The 20,034-nt window shown below is 39.4% G+C and overlaps 1 protein-coding gene across 3 annotated transcripts in view; it reads left to right on the top strand.

Moving 5' to 3' along the window:
- The window catches only part of PHKA2 (phosphorylase kinase regulatory subunit alpha 2), a 190,070-nt gene extending 176,575 nt beyond the window's left edge, over window positions 1–13,495 (top strand). For all 3 annotated transcript variants that reach the window (XM_040338217.1, XM_040338216.1, XM_040338218.1), the window contains 3 exons: window positions 10,050–10,103; window positions 10,723–10,923; window positions 12,781–13,495. In XM_040338217.1, the coding sequence (XP_040194151.1) occupies window positions 10,050–10,103; window positions 10,723–10,923; window positions 12,781–12,954 (429 nt within the window). In that variant the 3' untranslated portion in view covers window positions 12,955–13,495. The remainder of the gene's footprint in view (window positions 1–10,049; window positions 10,104–10,722; window positions 10,924–12,780) is intronic.
- The last annotated feature ends 6,539 nt before the right edge of the window (window positions 13,496–20,034 follow it).

Raw genomic sequence — 20,034 nt, 5'->3', positions numbered from 1 at the left:
ATGGGGCTTCCCGGCTTGTTTGACAGGCCGCAAAGATGGCCGCGCAGCAATACTAAGATTCCCAGAGGAGACCCCAAATTTCTGTAGAAGACTGGACATAGACCTAATCGAGATCCCAGGATGGTGGGAGAGATTAGAGCAAATAGATAGTCCAGAAGAAGCTCAGGCTTGGCAACCGGTCTGGAAAAGACCACCGGGAAGAAAGAAATGGTAGAGAGACCGAAAGAGGGGGAGGTACATAAGAGAAGTGGGAGGCTGGCAAAAGAGGGAAAAGAACTAGAGGGAGGAAAGGGACAAAGAAAGTGTAAAAAAAATAAAAAAAAATAAAAAAAAAAAGTAAAAAAAAAAAAAAGGGGGATGAATGAATATTGCACCCGGTTAGTGATGAGAAAGGTAGGGGGACGGATATGAGGGGAGATTCGGGGGGGATAGAGCTGGATGGGGTGAATATGGGTGGGCAGATCACTCGATCTTTGTATTCCATCAGAGCTCAACCTCAAGGAGGATGAGCTGGGGGCCGGGAAAAGGAAAGGAGGGCCACAGCCAAGGGCCTCAGAGAGGCCAGTATTTCCTCCAAGGGATAGGGGAGAGGGAAGGGAGGGGGGGTAGGGGGGGTGGGAAGGAGATAGAGGGGGGTAGAGAAGATAGGGAGGGGGAGGGAATAGTAGAAGGGAAGGGGGGACTCCAGAAGGCCGCTAAAATATTTAGAAGGATACTCACAAAAAAATGCCTGTGATAAACATAATATCTTATAATGTTAGGGGCCTAAATGCACCCATAAAGCGCGCAAATGTAATGAAGGAGCTCAGTTTATTAAAGAGTGATGTGATCATGTTACAGGAGACTCATCTCACCGTAGAGACAAATCGCAAAAATATGACGCAATTTCACCCGTTATGGTATTTTGAGGATTCTCCAATTAGTCGAGCGAAAGGGGTCGCTATAGGCTTTGCCAAAGAGACCAGGTTTATAGTAGAGGATAAAAAGGCAGATCCAGAGGGTAGATACTTGTTCCTTAGAGGAAAACTGAATGGAACGGAAATCTCATTTGCAAATATATACTGCCCAAACAAGAATCCCATCCGCTATGTAATAAAAACGATAACAGAGTTTATGGAGTTCAAACGGGGAATAGCTATAATAGGAGGGGATTTTAATTTCCATATGGATCCGGATATGGATAGTACGTCTCGTGCACAGGGGACTGGAATGGCCTGGAGAAACAAATTGAAAAAAAAACTCCATCAGTCTCAATTAGTAGATGTATGGAGGATACAACATAACAAACAGCGGGATTATACATTCCGCTCCCCTGTGCACGAGACCTACTCGAGGATCGATTTTTTTTTAGTGGAGCATAGGTACTTAGAAAAAATAAATAACTCTAGCATAGGAATAGTAACCTTCTCTGACCATGCGCCAGTCTCACTGCAACTAAAAATAGGGGAGAGACAGGAAAATAATAGGAAGTGGTGGCTCAATGAAGAACTCCTGCATGATAAAGAGGTAGAAATTAGATTAAAAACAGAACTGGAGGAGTTTTTCGAAATAAACTCAACAGAGGATGTCTCAGAAGCCATAGTCTGGGAGACTCACAAGGCGTTTATGCGCGGAGTATTAATCAAGATGGGGGCGGAAAAAAAAAGGAAGGATAAGGATATTAGAACAACACTCATAAAAGAAATTCATAAGCTAGAACAACAACATAAACATGATAGAACTAAAGAATTTTTTTTAAATTTAAATATCAAAAGAGAGGAGTTAAGAGAGCAAATAGAACAAGAAACAAGAAGTACGTTTAATCAAGTGAAGAAAGAGAGGTATCTATGGGACAACAAACCAGGGAAACACTTAGCAAATTTATTAAAAAAAAAAAAAAGTCTAAACTATATTGAGAAAATACAAACAAGTCGAGGGGAAGTAGTTCATAAAACTAGTGAAATACTAGAGAGTTTTAAAGAATATTATGAAAAACTATACTCAATCAAGAAACAGGAGACAATGGAAGAACTAGGATTAAGGGAAAAATATATATATACATTTTTAAAGGAAATAGAGTGGGAGGTAATATCCGAGGATAATCTTAATAAGCTCGAAGCCCCGATCTCAGAAGATGAAATTAGAGAAACAATCAAAAATGCCCCAAACGGTAAAAGTCCAGGACCGGATGGCCTAACTGTTCTTTATTATAAAAAGTTTATAGATATTTTGGCCCCGAAAATGTGTTCGTATATGAATGGCCTAGGCGAGAAGTGGAACATGGGTAAAGAAGCCATTGAAGCTACCATTACTTTAATTTTGAAAGAGGGGAAGGATAGCACACTTTGTTCGAATTATAGACCGATCTCTCTTTTGAACTGCGATACCAAGATTTTTTCCAAAATAATAGCAGAGCGGATGAAGGGAATAATGAAGGATCTGATCCACCCCGACCAGGTTGGTTTTGTACCAGGACGGGAGGGGAGAGATAATGGGATCAGAACACTGCTAGCCATTCAGAAAATCAGCGATAGTGGAGCTCCAGGTCTACTCTTATCAGTAGATGCAGAAAAAGCATTTGATCGAGTAGACTGGAGCTTCATATATAAGACTTTAGAAAGAATTGGATTAGGCAAAAAAATGTTGACCTGGATTAAGGTATTATATAATAAACCCAGGGCAAGAGTAAAAATTAATGGGACCCTTTCAGGGGACTTTGAACTACACAACGGTACAAGACAGGGATGCCCCCTTTCCCCATTATTATTTATCCTAGCATTAGAACCATTGTTAAGGAAAATAAGGAAGAATCCTGATATTAAGGGCATAGAAGTCGGACGGGAGGAACATAAACTTGCGGCATATGCGGATGATATCTTGTTCTACTTAACATCCCCGAGAACAACGTTACCAAATTTATTAAAACTATTGAAACAATATGGAGAGCTCTCCAACTATAAAATGAATCCATTCAAGTCCGAAACCTTATGTATTAACATAGTTAAGAAAGATCAAATAACTTACCAAAAAGAGTTCCCTTTTGTGTGGGGGAAAAAAGAAATAAAATATTTGGGGGTAAAAATAGCAATCTCTAAAGAGAGGATATATAAAGTAAATTTTGTTTCTATGTTGGAAGATATCAAAACAGAACTCAGTAGACTCACGACAGGACAGATATCCTGGGGTGGGAGAATGAATATTTTTAAGATGGTGATCCTGCCCAAAATCATGTATAAGATACAGATGCTGCCGATTGCTCTACCCCAGAAGTACTTTAAGACTTTACAAACGATCTTACTAAATTTTGTTTGGCAGGGTAAAAAAGCTCGTATTAGTTGGGCAACGCTGAAAAAAAATAAGACACAAGGGGGATGGGGAGCACCAGACATAAGAGGTTATTATGAAGCAGTAATTCTCACAAGAGTGATAGACTGGATTAGGGACACTAAGCAAAAAAGGTGGGTAAGCATGGAATTTCAGATGAGCAATGCCCTTTTAGGGAGCATCATCTGGATCCCAGACAAATATAGGGAGTTAGGTAGACAATTACATAGCATCACTCGTCATGCTATAAAAATATGGGATAAAGTTCATAAGAGGGAAAAATGGGATTTTAATTCACCACTAATGCCAATAAAAGATTCATATTATTTTACACCGGGGTTAGAAAAGATATCCGGTAAATGGATAAAAAAAAAGAATGCTCAGCTGAAGGACGTCATGACGAGAGATAAATTAAATACCTATGAAGAATTGAAGGAAAAAGGAGAGATAATAGAGATAAACGAATGGCGGTATGCCCAGTTAAAACATTTTTTTGAGGCTCTCCCACAGCCGCATAGATCAGCAGAAAATTTACGCCCACTCGAGAGAATTAGTCAAGGACAAACAGGGAAAGGAGTTATCTCCAAGATCTATAAGAATTTCATAGAAGTTGATCGTTTGGACATTCCACCATGTATTAAAAAGTGGGAGGAGGAATTGGGATCCTCGTTAAATATTCAAGAATTAAAACAAATATGGAGAAGAGTGTACACTACATCAGTAAATAGTAAAATAATTGAGTTAAACTATAAATGCCTAATCCGATGGTACATCACTCCAGACAAGGCTCACAAATATAAGAAAGAAGCCTCAGAGATGTGCTGGCGCGGATGTGGGCAGATCGGAAATATGGCCCATATATGGTGGCAGTGTCCAAAAATCAAAGTGTATTGGAGAAGAATTAGACAATTAATTACGGAAATAACGAATACAGAGATTCCAGATGACCCCTGGGGATGTTTGCATCAGAGGATAAGATTATCTACGAAACAATACCAGAAAAGTCTCTTACCCCACATGTTAACGGCAGCTAAAAGCCTGATAGCCAGTCATTGGCAAGAAAGGGAAAGTCCTCCCATTAAAGAATGGTGCAATAAAATGAATTATATTCAAAACTTAGAATTTCTAAGGTTAAGTGACTCAGATAGTTTAGAGGAATTTGAAAAGATATGGTCTAAATGGATGGAGTTCAAAAATTCCATGACATTCGCGGAGCTTATGGGTGCATAGGGTATAATACTTGATAAAATATTTTCGGACTTAAAAGGACGGATTCTATATAAGAGAGCCTCAAAATAAGAGAGGGGAAAAAAAAAAAAAAGTCAGAAAGGCAACTGGAGTCCCAGGGGATGGGGTGGGGGGGAGGTGGAAAATGGGGGTATAAGAGTGACAAGAATTAAAGGTGAAATGTTTAAAGATATGATAAAATACACACGATAGAAGTAAAAAAAAAAAAATTAACTTTTAAAAATTTCCACATATGATGCGAAACCAGGAAGGAGATATGGCGGGCAAATGAAAGGCGGGTAAAACTCGCGACCTTCCTTTGCAAATGGTTATGTCTGAGGTGGAAAGAAAAAAAAAAAAAAAAAAAAAAAACGAGTAATATTCACCTGACAGTCCATCAGCACCTGGAGCTTTATTTTTGGGAAGATCATTTATGACTTTCAAAATTTCTTCATTGGAGATTGGTTTATTGAGATTTTCTAAGGATATTGGGTCGATGGAGGGTAAATTAACAGTATCCAAAAAAGTTTCTATTTTATTAGTATTAGGTTGGGGGGTATTAATATCTTCTTTAAGATTGTATAATTCTTCATAGTACTGTGAAAATGCATCTACAATTTCTTGGGGATTGAACATTACTTTTCCTGATTTGTGGTGGGCTAATTTAATAATTTTATTTTTTTGTCTACGCTGGCGTAATTGGGAAGCTAATAGTTTACCCGCTCTGTTACCTTCTGAATAATATTTTAAATTAAGTTTCTTAAAGTACTTCTCATGGTCAGTTATCAGGATAGATTTGAGTTCCATTCTTAGAGTGGAAAGATGACGTTCCAAATTAATATCTAGAGGATTTTTTTTATGTAACTCTTCTTGACTTGCAATCTCTTTTAGTAGTGAGTTTATTTTGATATTTCTATTTTTTTTCTCCCTGGCAGTTAATTGTATCAGGAGGCCCCTAACGTAGGCCTTGTGGGAACACCATAAAGTAGCATCATTAACACTACTATTGTCATTCATAACAAAAAATTCTTCAATAGATTCCTTCATCACAGACTGATGTTTCCCCTGTGCAAGAATAAATGTATTATTCCTCCATAAGTAATTGTTGGGGCAGATTTGATTAGAATCAATTTCTATCGTAATAGGAGCGTGGTCTGACCACGTTAGATTATGAATTTTTGCGTCCACTATTTTCGGTAGGAGATTTTTGTCTGTGATGAAGTAATCCAATCTAGAGTATGACTTGTGAACATTAGAAAAAAATGTAAAATCTTTCTCTGTAGTGTGTAAGCATCTCCATGGATCATACAAATCTTCTTTCAAGAAAATATCAGCTAAACCTTTCCTAGGAGTCTTTCTTTTTCTTGAAGTGTCCATATCCGGGTCTAGGGGTGCATTAAAGTCTCCACAAATAATAAGACAACCCTTCTGAATCTTCCTTGCCATCTTGATCACTTTCTGGATAAACTGGTGGGGATTCTTATTTGGAGCATAAATGTTGACAAAAGTATACGTTGAGTTATCTATAGAGGCTACTAAAATAATATATCTTCCATGGGCATCCGTCTTAAGGTCTAATTGCTGAAAGGAAACCGTATCCTTTACAGCCGTAATCACCCCTCTTTTCTTTTTCTTGTGGTTGGAAACAAAAATATGTGGAAATTTGTGATGTTGAAATTTAGGAGACTTATCCTTGGCGAAATGAGATTCTTGGATACAGAGGATGTCGCTGCCAAATTTGATGGCGTCGGCCCATAGAGCTCTCCTCTTGTATGGGCTATTGAGGCCCTTCACATTCATTGACAAGAGTTTAAGGGTCATTGCTGATAAGAGGATAATTGCTGATATGCAAGATCATTTTTGTAGACAAGTTGCATGTTAAAATGTGGAAAAAGCAGAGTGCAGATGCAGTAATACTTTATTTCCAGTAGGTGGAGGTGTTGTATCAGGTAAAGCAGCATGGTGCAGATACTATAGTGGAAGGCAAACAACAAAAACAAAACAAAAATCAGAAAAAATAGGAGGAGTTGTGGAACAACTCCTGTGTACAATAACATGTACTTTTAAGTAGGAGGTTATAGGGAATAACTCAAACAAGTTCCCTTAAACGTCCTCCCCTGAGCCATCAGGTAATTCCCGAATGAAATATTGAAGGCAAACGTTAGAAAACCGGTAGAACCAAATTAATGGTGGACTAAGTTCTCTTTTTTCTTCCAGTCTTGTGGTATTGGTCCAGGAGCGCTGACATCCATTTTATCAGTCTCTTGATTGGGGATCAAACCCCAGGAGCGAAGAAGTTTTAGACCCTGATCCAAACTTTTAATTGCGTAGGAGGATCCTTTGTAATCTATAAGCAATTTTGTGGGGAACCCCCATTTATAGATCATTCCATGGTTGCGGAATATTTTTGTGATTGAATTCATGTTCTTGCGAGCTAGAATTGTCGCTTGGGAGAGGTCTGAGAAAAGGATTATCCCTGCGTAAGGGTCAGGTAGTGGTGAATGGTGTCTAGCGTATTGCATGAGCTGATCCTTTACCTCAAAAAAATGAATTCTAGCAATGACGTCTCGCGGTAACTTTTCAGCTATATGCTGTGGTTTAGGGAGCCTGTGAGCTCTATCAATCTCTAATTCTTGTTTTGAGATTGAAGGAATTAGGTCTGAAATCATGCTTTTAATAAAGCCTTTCAGCTCTGATGGTTTCACTGTTTCTGGTATTCCTCTGAATTTTATATTATTTCTTCTGCTCTGGTCCTCGATATTTCCGACCTTAATTCTAAGCTGTCTGACTTCTTCCTCCAGGTCAAAGTGAGAATCTATTAACTCGTTGTGCGCTGAGGTAAAATCGCACATCTTATTCTCAACATAGTCCACTCTGTCCCCCAGCGTGTCAATTTCTAGTTTGGACTTGTGCATATAGTTCAGCATGTCATGCTGTAAAGCACCCCTGAGGGACATAATCATTTCTTTTATAGTCGTGTCCAGTATGGGTTGACCTGCTGTCTGTATAGCATTAAGTTTGTCATCATAAGGATTACATTCTGGAATATAGGCAGTGTCAGGGTTAATGATGGAAAAGCTACCTTCTTTATCAGAAATCCTTCTCCCTCTGCCTCACAGGGCTCAGAATGTCCTCCTGGTGCTCTGTGCTGCATTCAGCCTGTGAAGCACTATGTTTCTCCACAGCTATGTCAGAGCTGGCAGTATTGCTTTCATGAGGAGAGGGGCCGGCGCCATCTTGGATTCTCTGAGGTGAAGCAGGGCTACAGAACTCACTCAGCTTACGTAGCCCCTCTCTCGTTTTTCTTTTGGCCGCCATCCCTCTTTTGTTCCCGCTGTCCTCTGGAACAAAACGGTGTCACTCGGGGCTTAAAAGTCGCTATATAAGTAGCTCAGGGAAGTCTGTTATAGCAGAGCTCCCTCACACCACGTCCATACACTCCTGTGGCTGGACCCTGGCCAATCATTAGGAATTTCTAAGTGCATGTAGAACATAAGAGGAATGTATCAGGCAGATATGTTTGATGCCTCTAATGCCGCATACACGCGATCGGAAATTCTGTCAAGAAAAGTCAGATGTGAGCTTTTTGTCGGAAATTCCGACAGTGTGTATGCTCCATCGGACTTTTGCTGTTGCAATTTCCGCCAACAAAAGATTGAGAGCAGGTTCTCTATTTTGCTCAGAATCAAGCAGAAGAGCCAAATTGCCTATTGAACTTCATTGACCTCGGCTCGTCGTACGTCTTGTACGTCATCGCGTTCTTGACGGTTGGAATTTCCGACAAGATTTGTGTGACCGTGTATGCAACACAAGTTCGAGCCAACATTCCATCAGTGCCTGTCACAGCTGAAGCCACTCATATCAATCCCCACAGCACTGTAATAGCACCACTTTGGGGGTATCCAGGGGAATAAGACAAAGGATTTCAACCTAACAGAACAGCCAGCAGTTCATGGGACACTATTCATTCATGATAAGTAGTGCACCTTGTGTTTTTTTTTTTTTTAAAAGGACAAAGGACATGTGTTAAGATGAAGCAGATGGGACAATTATCTTGAGTAGCATGAAGATGGAGAGTCATTTTCTGCTATATTGGCAGCTTTGTGAAGTTGGTCATACACAAGTTGGTCATACCATGTCTGCATGGTAACCAAAAAAAAAATCTAATTAAAGATATCCGAAAAATTTATAGGATCAGAGCTTCTTTTTGCTTAACCAAAATAAATTTGGACCATAGCAGCTCAACAGAAGTACAGAGTCAAATATCTTGAGTAAAGTCAAATCTTCTCTACTAAATAGATGTGAAACGTGGGGTCTAACTGAAAAAGTTATCACCATACTGAATACTTTCATCATTGTATGTTTTTTGATTTTTTGATTGTTAGTATCAGGTGGACAGACGTGAAGTTCATTGCTGACCTGTGGGCATTCTTTCATGTACCTTAGTACTGTAGTTTTTCATCCAATCACTGCTCTAGTGTTCCAGGCCATCCACTCCCTTTTGCCAGTAATATGGTGATCTGAGAACCCATGCTTGTGATACTGGAGAGCTATTCTCCAACAAACCCACTGCGGGCTCTTTGCTGTCTTTCACATACAGAAAGCCTGATATAAAACATTTTAACACCTCTTTACAGCCTCCAATCAGATTGCCTTGGATGGTAACTGATGATACACAGAGTGAAAAATGGAAGTTAGACATCATAGGTTTTTAGGAAGTACATTCACCTTTAACCCTTGAGATCTGAATTCTGTTGGCAGTGGTTCACAGAGAACTCAGATTAAAGGAGAAGTACAGCTAAAGCTTGTTTGGCTGTACTTCTCCTATGGATCACAGGAGAGCAATTTGTTCTGAATTCCTGTGGCCCATTTTCAGCAGACAGTGGGCTGAAGCCCGCTGTCTGCTGATGTCACAGAGCTGGTCCAGGCTTGTGCAAAATTTCAACAATGAAGTTGGGATCCACCCACATCCCTGGACCGGCCTCTGAGAGCCTGAGCCGGCCGCTCCTGCCCTCTCAAATGAGGCCAGTAAACGTGGGGTGGGGGGGGGGGAGAGCAGTGACTGACAGTCACCAGCTCTCTGCTCAGGTAGCTCTAAGAACTGAGTGATCGGCGGTGTTTGATTGCTCGGTTCTCAGTGTTAGAGCAGACGGGGAACAGATGTAAAATCAGACCAATACTGCATCCACCTAGGTAAGTATGATTCTTAAAAAAAGCCATACTTCTCTTTTAAGTAAAGTCAGTCAACCTTCAATGGCTATACATCTTCTATTATCAGAGTGGTTCAGAAGATGAATGTGCTGGCATTCTGCTTGTGTGATTATGTCAGTGAGTACATCTTGCAGTTTTGGTAAGAAAAATGGTCTCTCGGACTAGTTTATGTATGAATCATATCAAACCAATGCATAGGGTTATGTAGAGAATAAAAATGAGAATCTAGTTTAAATTCATACTTTAAAATTATACATATTATTCTTATAGCCTTTCTTTCTAACTGTGTGATTATTACTTTTTTACAGTGTCATGGATTGTCAATTGATGGATATGTTCTTCCATCCTCAAGCACAAGAGAGGTATACTAAACACTAAAATGTACATAATACAATTAAAATTACGTTATAAAATTTTAATGCTGAATTTAATATTAGGACACTTACCTGTCCAGGGTTCCCGAAATGTCAGCATCCCAGACAATTTTCAGATCGGCTTTCGGGTGATGCTGCCCCCTTTTCGGCTTCACGACCAGTTCCCTATTGTGCATGTGCGAAGCGCGCTGTTCTTTTTAATTGGCCGAAGGGGAAGGAGGAGGGAGGCCGAACTTCCGAGGGACGGTGTCGTTGTCCCTTCTCCCGAAAGTGGGGACAGGTACCTGTCAAAAACAGATACCTGCCCCTCCCCCCTGAAAGTTGCCAAATGTGGCACCGGGGGGGGGGGGGGAGTCAGTTAGGCAGATAAGCTGTTTTTCGTGGAGAACAAATGGAGCAAATTATTGTATTGCTTGTGGCAGCTAATAATTATAACGTATTCTATAGTCCCACCTGATGCTATATTTGAGAAGTCTATAGCAGTTGACTTTTTGATACCTGTATTGTTAAAACAACACTGATTTTTTTCAGTTTGTTGTCGTCATTTATAGATATTTGTATTACTTATTTTTACCAACACCTTATAATGGCTTTATTTTTTTTATAGATGACAGCTTGTGAAATAAAGTTTGCTGTCCACGTGGAGTCTGTCCTCAATCATGTTCCTCAGCCTGAGTACAGGCAGCTGCTGGTAGAGGCCATACATGTTCTCACTCTAGTGTCAGACATGGAAGTGAATAGCATTGGAGGCATCATCCATGTGGATCGTATTGTGCACATGGCCAGTGATCTGTTCCTTCAGGACCAGGTATGGAATACTTTCTCTTGTGCCTTTTAAACAAAAGTTGTTCCTTTCTTTTTCTCTTCATTCTTACATCACAATTCCCAGTATTGCCTGTCTCAGAGCCTTCAGTGTAAAATTAGATGTGCTCTTGTTTTTAACCATAGCTGGTTATACAGCACAGACTGATATCTACAACATTGTACATGTTTCCTAAGCTCTGATCCTAAGAAAATGTAAGACACCATGAGCCACCCTACCGCCACCTAGACTTCCCATCTCCAAATCTGAAAGCATTATTATTATGCATTTGGCAACAAGTAAGTGGAGAGGCAGAAGCAACAGCAGGTGACAGATGAAAGTAGAATATACTCTAAGGCCCCGTACACACGTCCGAGGAACTCGACGGGCAAAACTCATCGTTTTGCTAGTCGAGTTCTGTGTGAAGCCGCCGAGGATCTCGGCGAGCCAACTTTCCTCATTGAACAACGAGGAAATAGAGAACATGTTCTCTATTTGGCTCGACGAGGAACTCGTCGGCTTCCTCGGCCGAAAGTGTACACACGCCGGGTTTCTCGGCAGAATTCAGCTCCGATCGAGTTTCTGGCTGAATTCTGCCGAGAAACTTGGTCGTGTGTACGGGGCCTAATAGTCGACTTGTCTACTTTTAGAGGAATCCAACAATATGTTGATTCTCATTGTTACCCAAATTGAGTGTCTTCCCTCTAGCTAATATACCTTCCCTGGATTTCTTCCACTGATAATATATAACCATTAGGTTGCCTGGCTTAAAAGATGTCATATTGGCATTATAAAGAAACATACCCATGGTTTATTGAAATGTATTTCTTCTAGCTTCTGGCAGTGTCCAGCTCAAATGCTGGATTACTTCCTTCTCATTTCATCAATAGGGTGGTAATAGGATGTGTTTGTTGCAACAATTATTTATTTCATATGTCTTAGCTTTCAAGTCTTCAAGTAAAAAAATATAAAGAACGCCATTTACTTGTCTACAATATATTGTTTTAGCTGTACAGATAAGTGGAAATGGAGCAATGCAAGTATCCTGGGGTCACAATTAAAATGGCCTAGGAACACATAATTGAAATCTCAGCATGATCCTGACAAGTTTGTTATATAGTTTGAATGATTTTTAGTATATGACATATTTTATTAACAAATAGATATCATGGAATCTTAATTCACACCTTAAATTAAGGAGCAGCATTATACAGTGCCTTGAATAAGTATTCATACCCCTTGAAATTTTACAATTATTTTCATATTACAACCAAAAACGTAAATATATTTTATTTGGAATTTAGGTGATAGACCAACACAAAATAGCACATAATTGTGAAGTAGAAGGAAAGTGATAAAAGTTTTTTACAAATAAATATGTGAAAAGTGTGGCGTGCATTTGTATTCAGCCTCCCTGAGTCAATACTTTGAAGAACCCCCTTTCGCTGCAATTACAGCTGCAAGTGTTTTTGGGGATGTCTCTACCATCTTTGCACATCTAGAGAGTGACATGTTTGCCCATTCTTCTTTGCAAAATAGCTCAAGCTCTGTCGGATTGGATGAAAAGCGTCTGTTTTTTTTTCTTTTTCCCATTTTGTGTTGGTCTATCACATAAAATCACAATAAAATACATTAATGTTTTTGGTTGTAACATGACAAAATGTAGAAACTTTCAAAGGGTATGAATACTTTTTCAAGGCACTGTATAACCTGTTTTCCGGGTTAATTCTAAACTACAGAAAAATAATCTTTGGGCTGTCTATATGTAATGCCTTAAATATACTACTTCCACCTATATATTTCCTGCTTTATGCGGATTTGTTTAAAGTTAAACTGTAAATCTTCTGTTATTTTCTCTTACAGAAAGCTCTTGGAGCTGGAGATTTTTACCTCGACCAAGATCCAGCCACAGGGATCTGCAACTTTTTCTTCGACAGTGCTCCGAGTGGGGCCTTTGGTACAATGACTTACTTGACCAAAGCCGTGGCCAGTTACCTACACGACTTTTTACCCAATACAAGTTGTATGATGCAGTGAGAGGTCAGGCTACCATATAGGATGCGTTGGTCTGTTTCTGTAAAAGGAAAAAGGCTGGGCAGCTGTTAATTCACATTCAAAAGCATTTCTGTAAGGTTACCTGTTTATTCTTGTTACAGATGGAATTTTTTAATTATAACATGAACCAAGAACTATTCTTGTAAAAGCATGGGCTGTGGGAACAATGTCATTTAAAAACTCTGTTTAAACACAATATTTATTGCAATATTTCAGAAGAGTATTTCTTCACTTAAATAGCATCAAACTTTAGAAAAAGTTAACTCTTGAACTAGTCCAATGCTTTTCTACAACCCAAAATATCCCCCACTGTACCCGTTTTTCCTTTGTAGCCAAGTGCAAATACGGCACTTATTTCACCAAATTACTAATTTTTGGACAGGTTACATGCTCGGTGGAATTTCTGAAAAAAGTCTGCTATGTTTAGGAACATACCAGCCCCACAGATCTTATGCCGCGTACACACGATCATTTTTCGGGATTGAGAAAAACGTTGTTTTAAAAGAATGTAATTTAAAATGATCGTGTGTGGGCTTCACATCATTTTTTGGGTTCTGAAAAACGAAAACATTTTTTTTCGAACATGCTGCATTTTGTAACGACGTTTTAAACTATGTCGTTTTTCGGGTTGTAAAAAATTATCGTGTGTGGGCTAAAACGACATTAAAAACCCGCGCATTCTCAGAAGCAAGTTATGAGACGGGAGCGCTCGCTTTGGTAAAACTACCGTTCATAATGGAGTAAGCACATTCATCACACTGTAACAGACAGAAAAGCGCGAATCGTCTTTTACTAACACGGAATCAGCTAAAGCAGCCCAAAGGATGGCGTCATCCGCATGGAACTTCCCCTGGAAGTCACTGCGCTTTGCTAGAGCATCTTTAAAAAAAACAATGGTGTGTGGGCAACGTCGTTTTAATGATGAAGTTGGAAAAACGTCGTTTTTTCTAAATGCCGAAAAACGTTGTTTTTTTTTTCATGCCGAAAAATGATCGTGTGTACGCGGCATTAGAGTTTGGGCACAACACAAAAATTGTACAACAGCTTTGTTAAAACAGGCATTGGTTTTTATTTACTAAAGGAGTAGAGCAGGTTCACTTTGCAAAATGAATTTTCACTTAATGAACCAGATGAAGCTAAGAGGAGATTCACTTTGCAAAGAATGCTCAATTACTTGCATGGATTTTTCCTTGCACATGATTGAATGTTTGAAGTCTGCACAGCTTCACCTTATTAACTAAGGTAAGTTAAAATCCACTTTGCAAATTAAACATGCTCTACTCCTTGAGTAAATAAAAACCAATGTAATTTTATTTGTCCATGAATTTTGTCTGCAAAACTTAACTAAAAGCAATATTCTTAATTATTAGGGAGCTCGTAAATATAATGGTGAAAAGCTCCTCACTCTTTTAAACCTTATTAGTATCTTGAGAACCATTTTATTTTGGTGATACTTATTATCTAGCAAAAAATACTAGTATAGAGACTACTCTATAAAGCCCACAATGCACCTTTCCATAATCGTTAAGGTGTAAAGCAGCCTTTCTCAACCAGGATTACGTGGAACCCTAGGGTTCCTCCAGAGGTTGCTTGGGCATCCTTGAGCTGTGGCTGGTTGACTGCCCATCTCATGGTGTCTGCATAGTCCCAGGGCTAACACCATATGAAAGAGCCAAGTCATGGTACCTCTGATCTTTTTAACTACCTGTAAAAATGGCCCTTTTGACCACCACTGTAAGGGGGGCATTCTTTACACCAACCACCAATGTAAGGGGCATTCTGGTCACCACTGTAAAGAGGACACTTGTTTTACAAAAGTTTTATTGGACTTTTGAAAGAAACAGTGGTGCAGGCCATGGGTATACAAGGACGGGTGTCATAGAAAGTACCCAACATCAGTAACAGGATATGAATACTGAGGTAATTTAAAACACATCTCTAAAGGAAGGAGGACACTCTTTACACTGACAACCAGTGTAAGCAGCATTCTGGTGCCTGATGAATTCATTTTAGCAGGGGTTCCATGAGACATGAAAATCAATTCAAGGGTTCCCCTAGAGTTAAACAGTTAAACAAGGCTGGTGTAAAGTATAGCATTTTTGTAAACATAGAAGACTTTCTACCCTGAATAGATGTGGGTCATTTGTGGTATTATAATTGCACAAAAGGGTACAGTAATGTAATAGACCAATATTTTAATAGGGTGAGATTTACCTATAATGTTGAAGACTTGCAGATTTTACCAGTCTACTTATAGAGTACATAGTATGGATTTAGTAAACTGTTCATAGAACCTATGGGTGTAGAACTAATGTTATTGGTATCTTTATGAGTGCATCACTAATGAGGTAGTGGATCGACATGAAACACTGAAACAGAATATTGGTCTACTGCCCGTAGCAACCAAAGCTTTCCTTTCATTTTGTGACCTCTACTGTAGACATACCTTCTGAAATTGCATTGGTTGCTATGAACAGTATTTCCTCATTCATCTGCAGTAGTTTTTGTAAATGAGGGCTATCAATACTATTACCAACTATTATCGTCTGTCAAGCATGTCCTTGTTAGAATCTTGTTAGAAAAGCTATTTTAAAATTAGTCAGCAATTTTATTGGGGGTACCAAAGTTATACTTTATTTAATCTACTGGTCTGTGTAAATTGTATGAACTCTGTGCCTATTATTATGTTACTTATACATCATACAATTTGACTGGACTACTGCCTGTATGTTATTTCAATTTTTGTGTGTTTTTTTTTATTTATTTTAAATTATTGTAAATAGTTAATATAATGATGACCACAGTAAACTATATTTAAAAACTATTCATTTGCAGTTACATACAGATTTATGTTGTCCGTGTATGCTTTTTAAGAAGGCTGTGCTTCCGGTTGCGGCTCTATAAACATAATCTGAGGTCTGTGGTTAAAACATATTAAAGTGTATTGTCAGAGCACTAGCTAAGTCGATGGGGTGATATTGGCTCGTTTCCTTTTTTCTTCCTTTAGTGACCTAAAACAATAGTTTTGTTCTTAAATATCCCATTATTTTTGCCATAAACATTTGCAAGTTGTAGATTCAGTCATACTGCTATCTGACCTAGTTAAGTCTACAGGGTATGCTTACAAAAGCACGTAAATCTGTGATCTTTGCGGTAATATGTTGACTTTGACATTCATTACCAGCTGTCTTTGAACTTTTGTACTATAAACCTGCAGTAAATGGCACATTTTGGGGCAGATTTGTGCATAGATGGCGTATAAATGAATACACTCGTATTTCTGGTCTACTGGTATGAGTACTATCGGGGTCACCGGTGTCGTACATGTGAGCATAAAGCTTAGAGATCTTCCCATCCATGTAAGTTCATCTTATAATATAAGGAATCAAAGGATAGGGTTTATTTGTATGTCCTACTCTCTTTATCCCGTACTTTTGTGATAAAAGGTTTCATCTTTCATCTCAGCTTGTGCCCTTTAGGGGTGCCTAATTTGGACAACAGTGCAGAGGTTTTCCCGGTGGTCTCTTAAACAGGTATGCTCAGCTCATCTGAATGCACAATTAGCTAAATGGAACGTCTATGAGGCTAACAGGCTTGGACTTTCCATTGTAGAGAATAGATTATGCAGTGCACATATTCTGCATAGAACCTTTGGGGACCTGTGCAGGGCTGGCTAGGGAAGTGCTCAGAGAAAGAGGTTTAGTAGAATTTCCTACAAAATTGCTGTGGACGAGGGCTAGAAAAGGAAAAAAGTACTAAAAATGTAGTTCATTACCGAGTAATCAACTCTTCTAAGAATACCAGTGAATTAATAACGTGTCTCTAAACCCACAACAGTAAAATCAGTCTGTATATGCAGTAAAGCATGCTTGTTATACTCACTGTGGAACCTAAGGGTTAATGCTCTGCATTGTGTAAAAAGGCTATTTAATCATGACTTCTCTGATCCTCTCCTTCTTCCACTGTCCCCAATCCATCTACTGAGTACAGAGCCCTAGCAGGCACTCTGCACATGCTCAGTTTGGTGTGTATTGCTATTTCTTTTGAAAGGTGCATGTGATCAGCACAGGGCCAATCCGCACTGTCCAAACAGAGGGTCAGGGGTCATGCAGCCTCATAGGACAGTCAGAGGAGAATGACAACTCCTCCTACAAGCTTTAACCAGTGCTAGGCCAGACACTGATAGAAGTCACAAGACTTAGCAGTTTATATTTACTAAAATAATTGCTTTTCCATGTTCTGTGTATTGTGGGAGACCAGATATAGTGAATGTAGGTCCTGGGTTTAGTAACACTAAGTAACTGCAGATGTACGGTGCTTAAGATGGCCATACACATTTAGAATTCTGTTTAAAGAAATGTTAGTTCTCGAAACGTTCATTCGATTTTCTAATGGTTAAATTGGGTAAATCAACAATTATTTTTGACCATGGTGCCAGGAAAAGGAGAAGGCAAAGATTGAAAAATTTGTCTGCAACACCTAAAAAAGCTTTGCCTAAGTATTTTTGGGCCTTTTACACCTGCCAATTTTTAAACACATTACTGCATGTGTCTATGCACATTTTTGGGCCTTAGAAATTTATAGTCATGTGTTTTTTTGTATTTAATACACTTTTTTTTGTACATGCGTGAGACAAAAACATTCAGCATAGATATTTTTCATGGTGCAGATATGGTCATTGTTTTCTTTGTGCATTAGTATTGATTTCAGTGGATTTGCTAAAAGCGGAGTTCCACCCAAAAATGGAACTTCCACTTTCCGGAATCTTCCCCCCTCCGGTGTCACATTTGTCACCTTTCAGGGGGGAGGAGGGAGCAGATACCTGTGTAATACAGCTATATGCTCCCACTTCTGGGCATAGGTCGCCGCAGCTCCCTACACCACGTTCGGCACCTTCTCCGTCCCTCCCGCTGTCTTCTGGGAGACACACAGATCCCACAAGACAAGGCTTCACTTCCTGATTCCCTTACCGAAGATGGCGGCGGCAGGACCCGAGAGCCGTGGGACAGATCGGCTTTGAGTGCCGACATCGCGGGCGCCCAGGACAGCTAAGTGTCCATATATTAAAAGTCAGCAGCTGCAGTATTTGTAGCTGACTTTTATTTATTTTTTTCCGGTGGAAATCCACTTTAACGTGCGTAAATGCACACAAATGTTGCATGCTGTGCTTTTCAGGAACACACTGAGCTTCAATATGTGGCTACATGGACTGGAATGGGATTACTAGTTGAAATGCATTTTTATGCATTAGAATGTGTTTTACTTTAGGAAATGTGTACATGCTAAAATACCCCAAGCATTCCACTTCTTCAGCTGGTGCAGGTAAAGGGGACTTTTTTTTTACCGCCCACAGCTTGTGGACAACGGTAGGGTCGCCTAACATTTCCTTGAATCCCCTTGAAAAAATGTCTTCCTCCTACTTATCTATTAAAGGGAATGGGAACATTGAACTGATTATACATAGACCTGGTTTTACAAAGGTAGTGAGTGGCTTTTTAATTGGGACCATTTATAACCCATTCACTTTGTAGCATGAAAAAACTCATAAAATATATATCGTCACCTATTGTCAGCAAAGAGTCTGTGCACAATACGTCTGACAGCATGCCTCTAAACTGCTGCTTGCTGGAGCTTGGCCACGTTTGCACAGTAATAGTGTACAACAAGGGAGCTTTTTTGGAGTTTTAGATTCAGATGTGTCATTAAATTGGACCTGTCCTGGTCAGGCCTTTCATCTAACATGAGTAGTATCTGACTGTGTTTAGGTCGATTGGCTTGTCACATTGCTAACAGACTACAGGGAGCAATAACGTAAGATAGTATCAGAGTTTGCACCCTGGCAGCAATCCACAGATCAACAAATAGGACTCAGATGACAAATTCTCACTGGTGCTCTGTAGCGGTTGCTTTAATATAGCTTTATTCATAGACCTCACTTTGATGTCAGGTAAAAAGATTCTGCTTTGGTCTAGTCTTTCAAATTGCTGGCTATATATAAATGTCTTTGTTCTATCTGCAAATCCCTCGGTCACTCTGAATGTAGACCTTTTACACTGCTGTTTTTTTAAATACTGTATATTGAATGTATGAACACAAAAAAAAGAATATATATTTTAGCTACTGATCATTTCCTAGAGTGGTGTGGCATATAAATGTTATTTTCATTCAGAAACAATGAATCATGTATGTTTTTTTTGGAAATATGTTATAATTTAGCTTATATTAAAAGCTATATTACCCATGCTGTGTCTGCATTTATTTTATTCCTTATTTGTCTTATTTAAAGCTGAACTCCAGGAAAGCACACTAATCTAACCAGTGAATAGCTGTGCAGGGGAGGGGGCAGCACAAGTCTGACCATTGGAGGACAGGCAAACTGATCACAATGGGTTGGACGTGCTTTCATGGTCAGTTTGAAATAGGAAAACAGGGGGACTGCCTGGTTCACCAGGTTTTTCACACAAAGTAACTAATGCATAGCTAAAAGCATACTCTTTAACATAAGTACATGGTACAACAGACTCATATCAGGAATATGAAGTGTTTGGGTAACAGACACTTTAAAGCATATCTAAACCTAAAAACATCACATTTTATATATTGCAGCTTACCAGTCCTTAAATGTCATAACTGATTTTTTTTTCAGGCTAAGAACAATTTTAAACAAATATAAAGGGACTTCCAAGCTCAAACTTACCAACCAGCCAGCGACCAACCGAAATTACCTGTCTAACAATATGCGTTAAGGACAGGGGTTTAGTTGCACACATTTGCAAATACATGCGTAAGCTGCAGGCCCCGCCAAGGCACCGTGTTTCCTGCCGTCCCTAACTACTGAAAGTCTCCATCTTGGAAGCACATGCATTTATAATGGATAGGGGGGACTGGTGAGCCTGGAAGGAGCCACCCCTCCTTAAACGTACAGGGTCACACTGAACACCCAGCACTATGGCAGCAAGGGCATCAGTGCGTTGCCTGACCAATATATTCAGGTACAAAAAAAGTGGCCACTGCCCCCTTCTATGACTGGTCTTTGTAGCAAGGAGCACTGGAATGGCAACA

Source organism: Rana temporaria, chromosome 2 (assembly GCF_905171775.1).
Source record: "Rana temporaria chromosome 2, aRanTem1.1, whole genome shotgun sequence".
NCBI lineage: Eukaryota > Metazoa > Chordata > Amphibia > Anura > Ranidae > Rana > Rana temporaria.
Note: the sequence above shows the minus strand (reverse complement) of the source record. Positions and strands in the feature narration are given on the sequence as shown.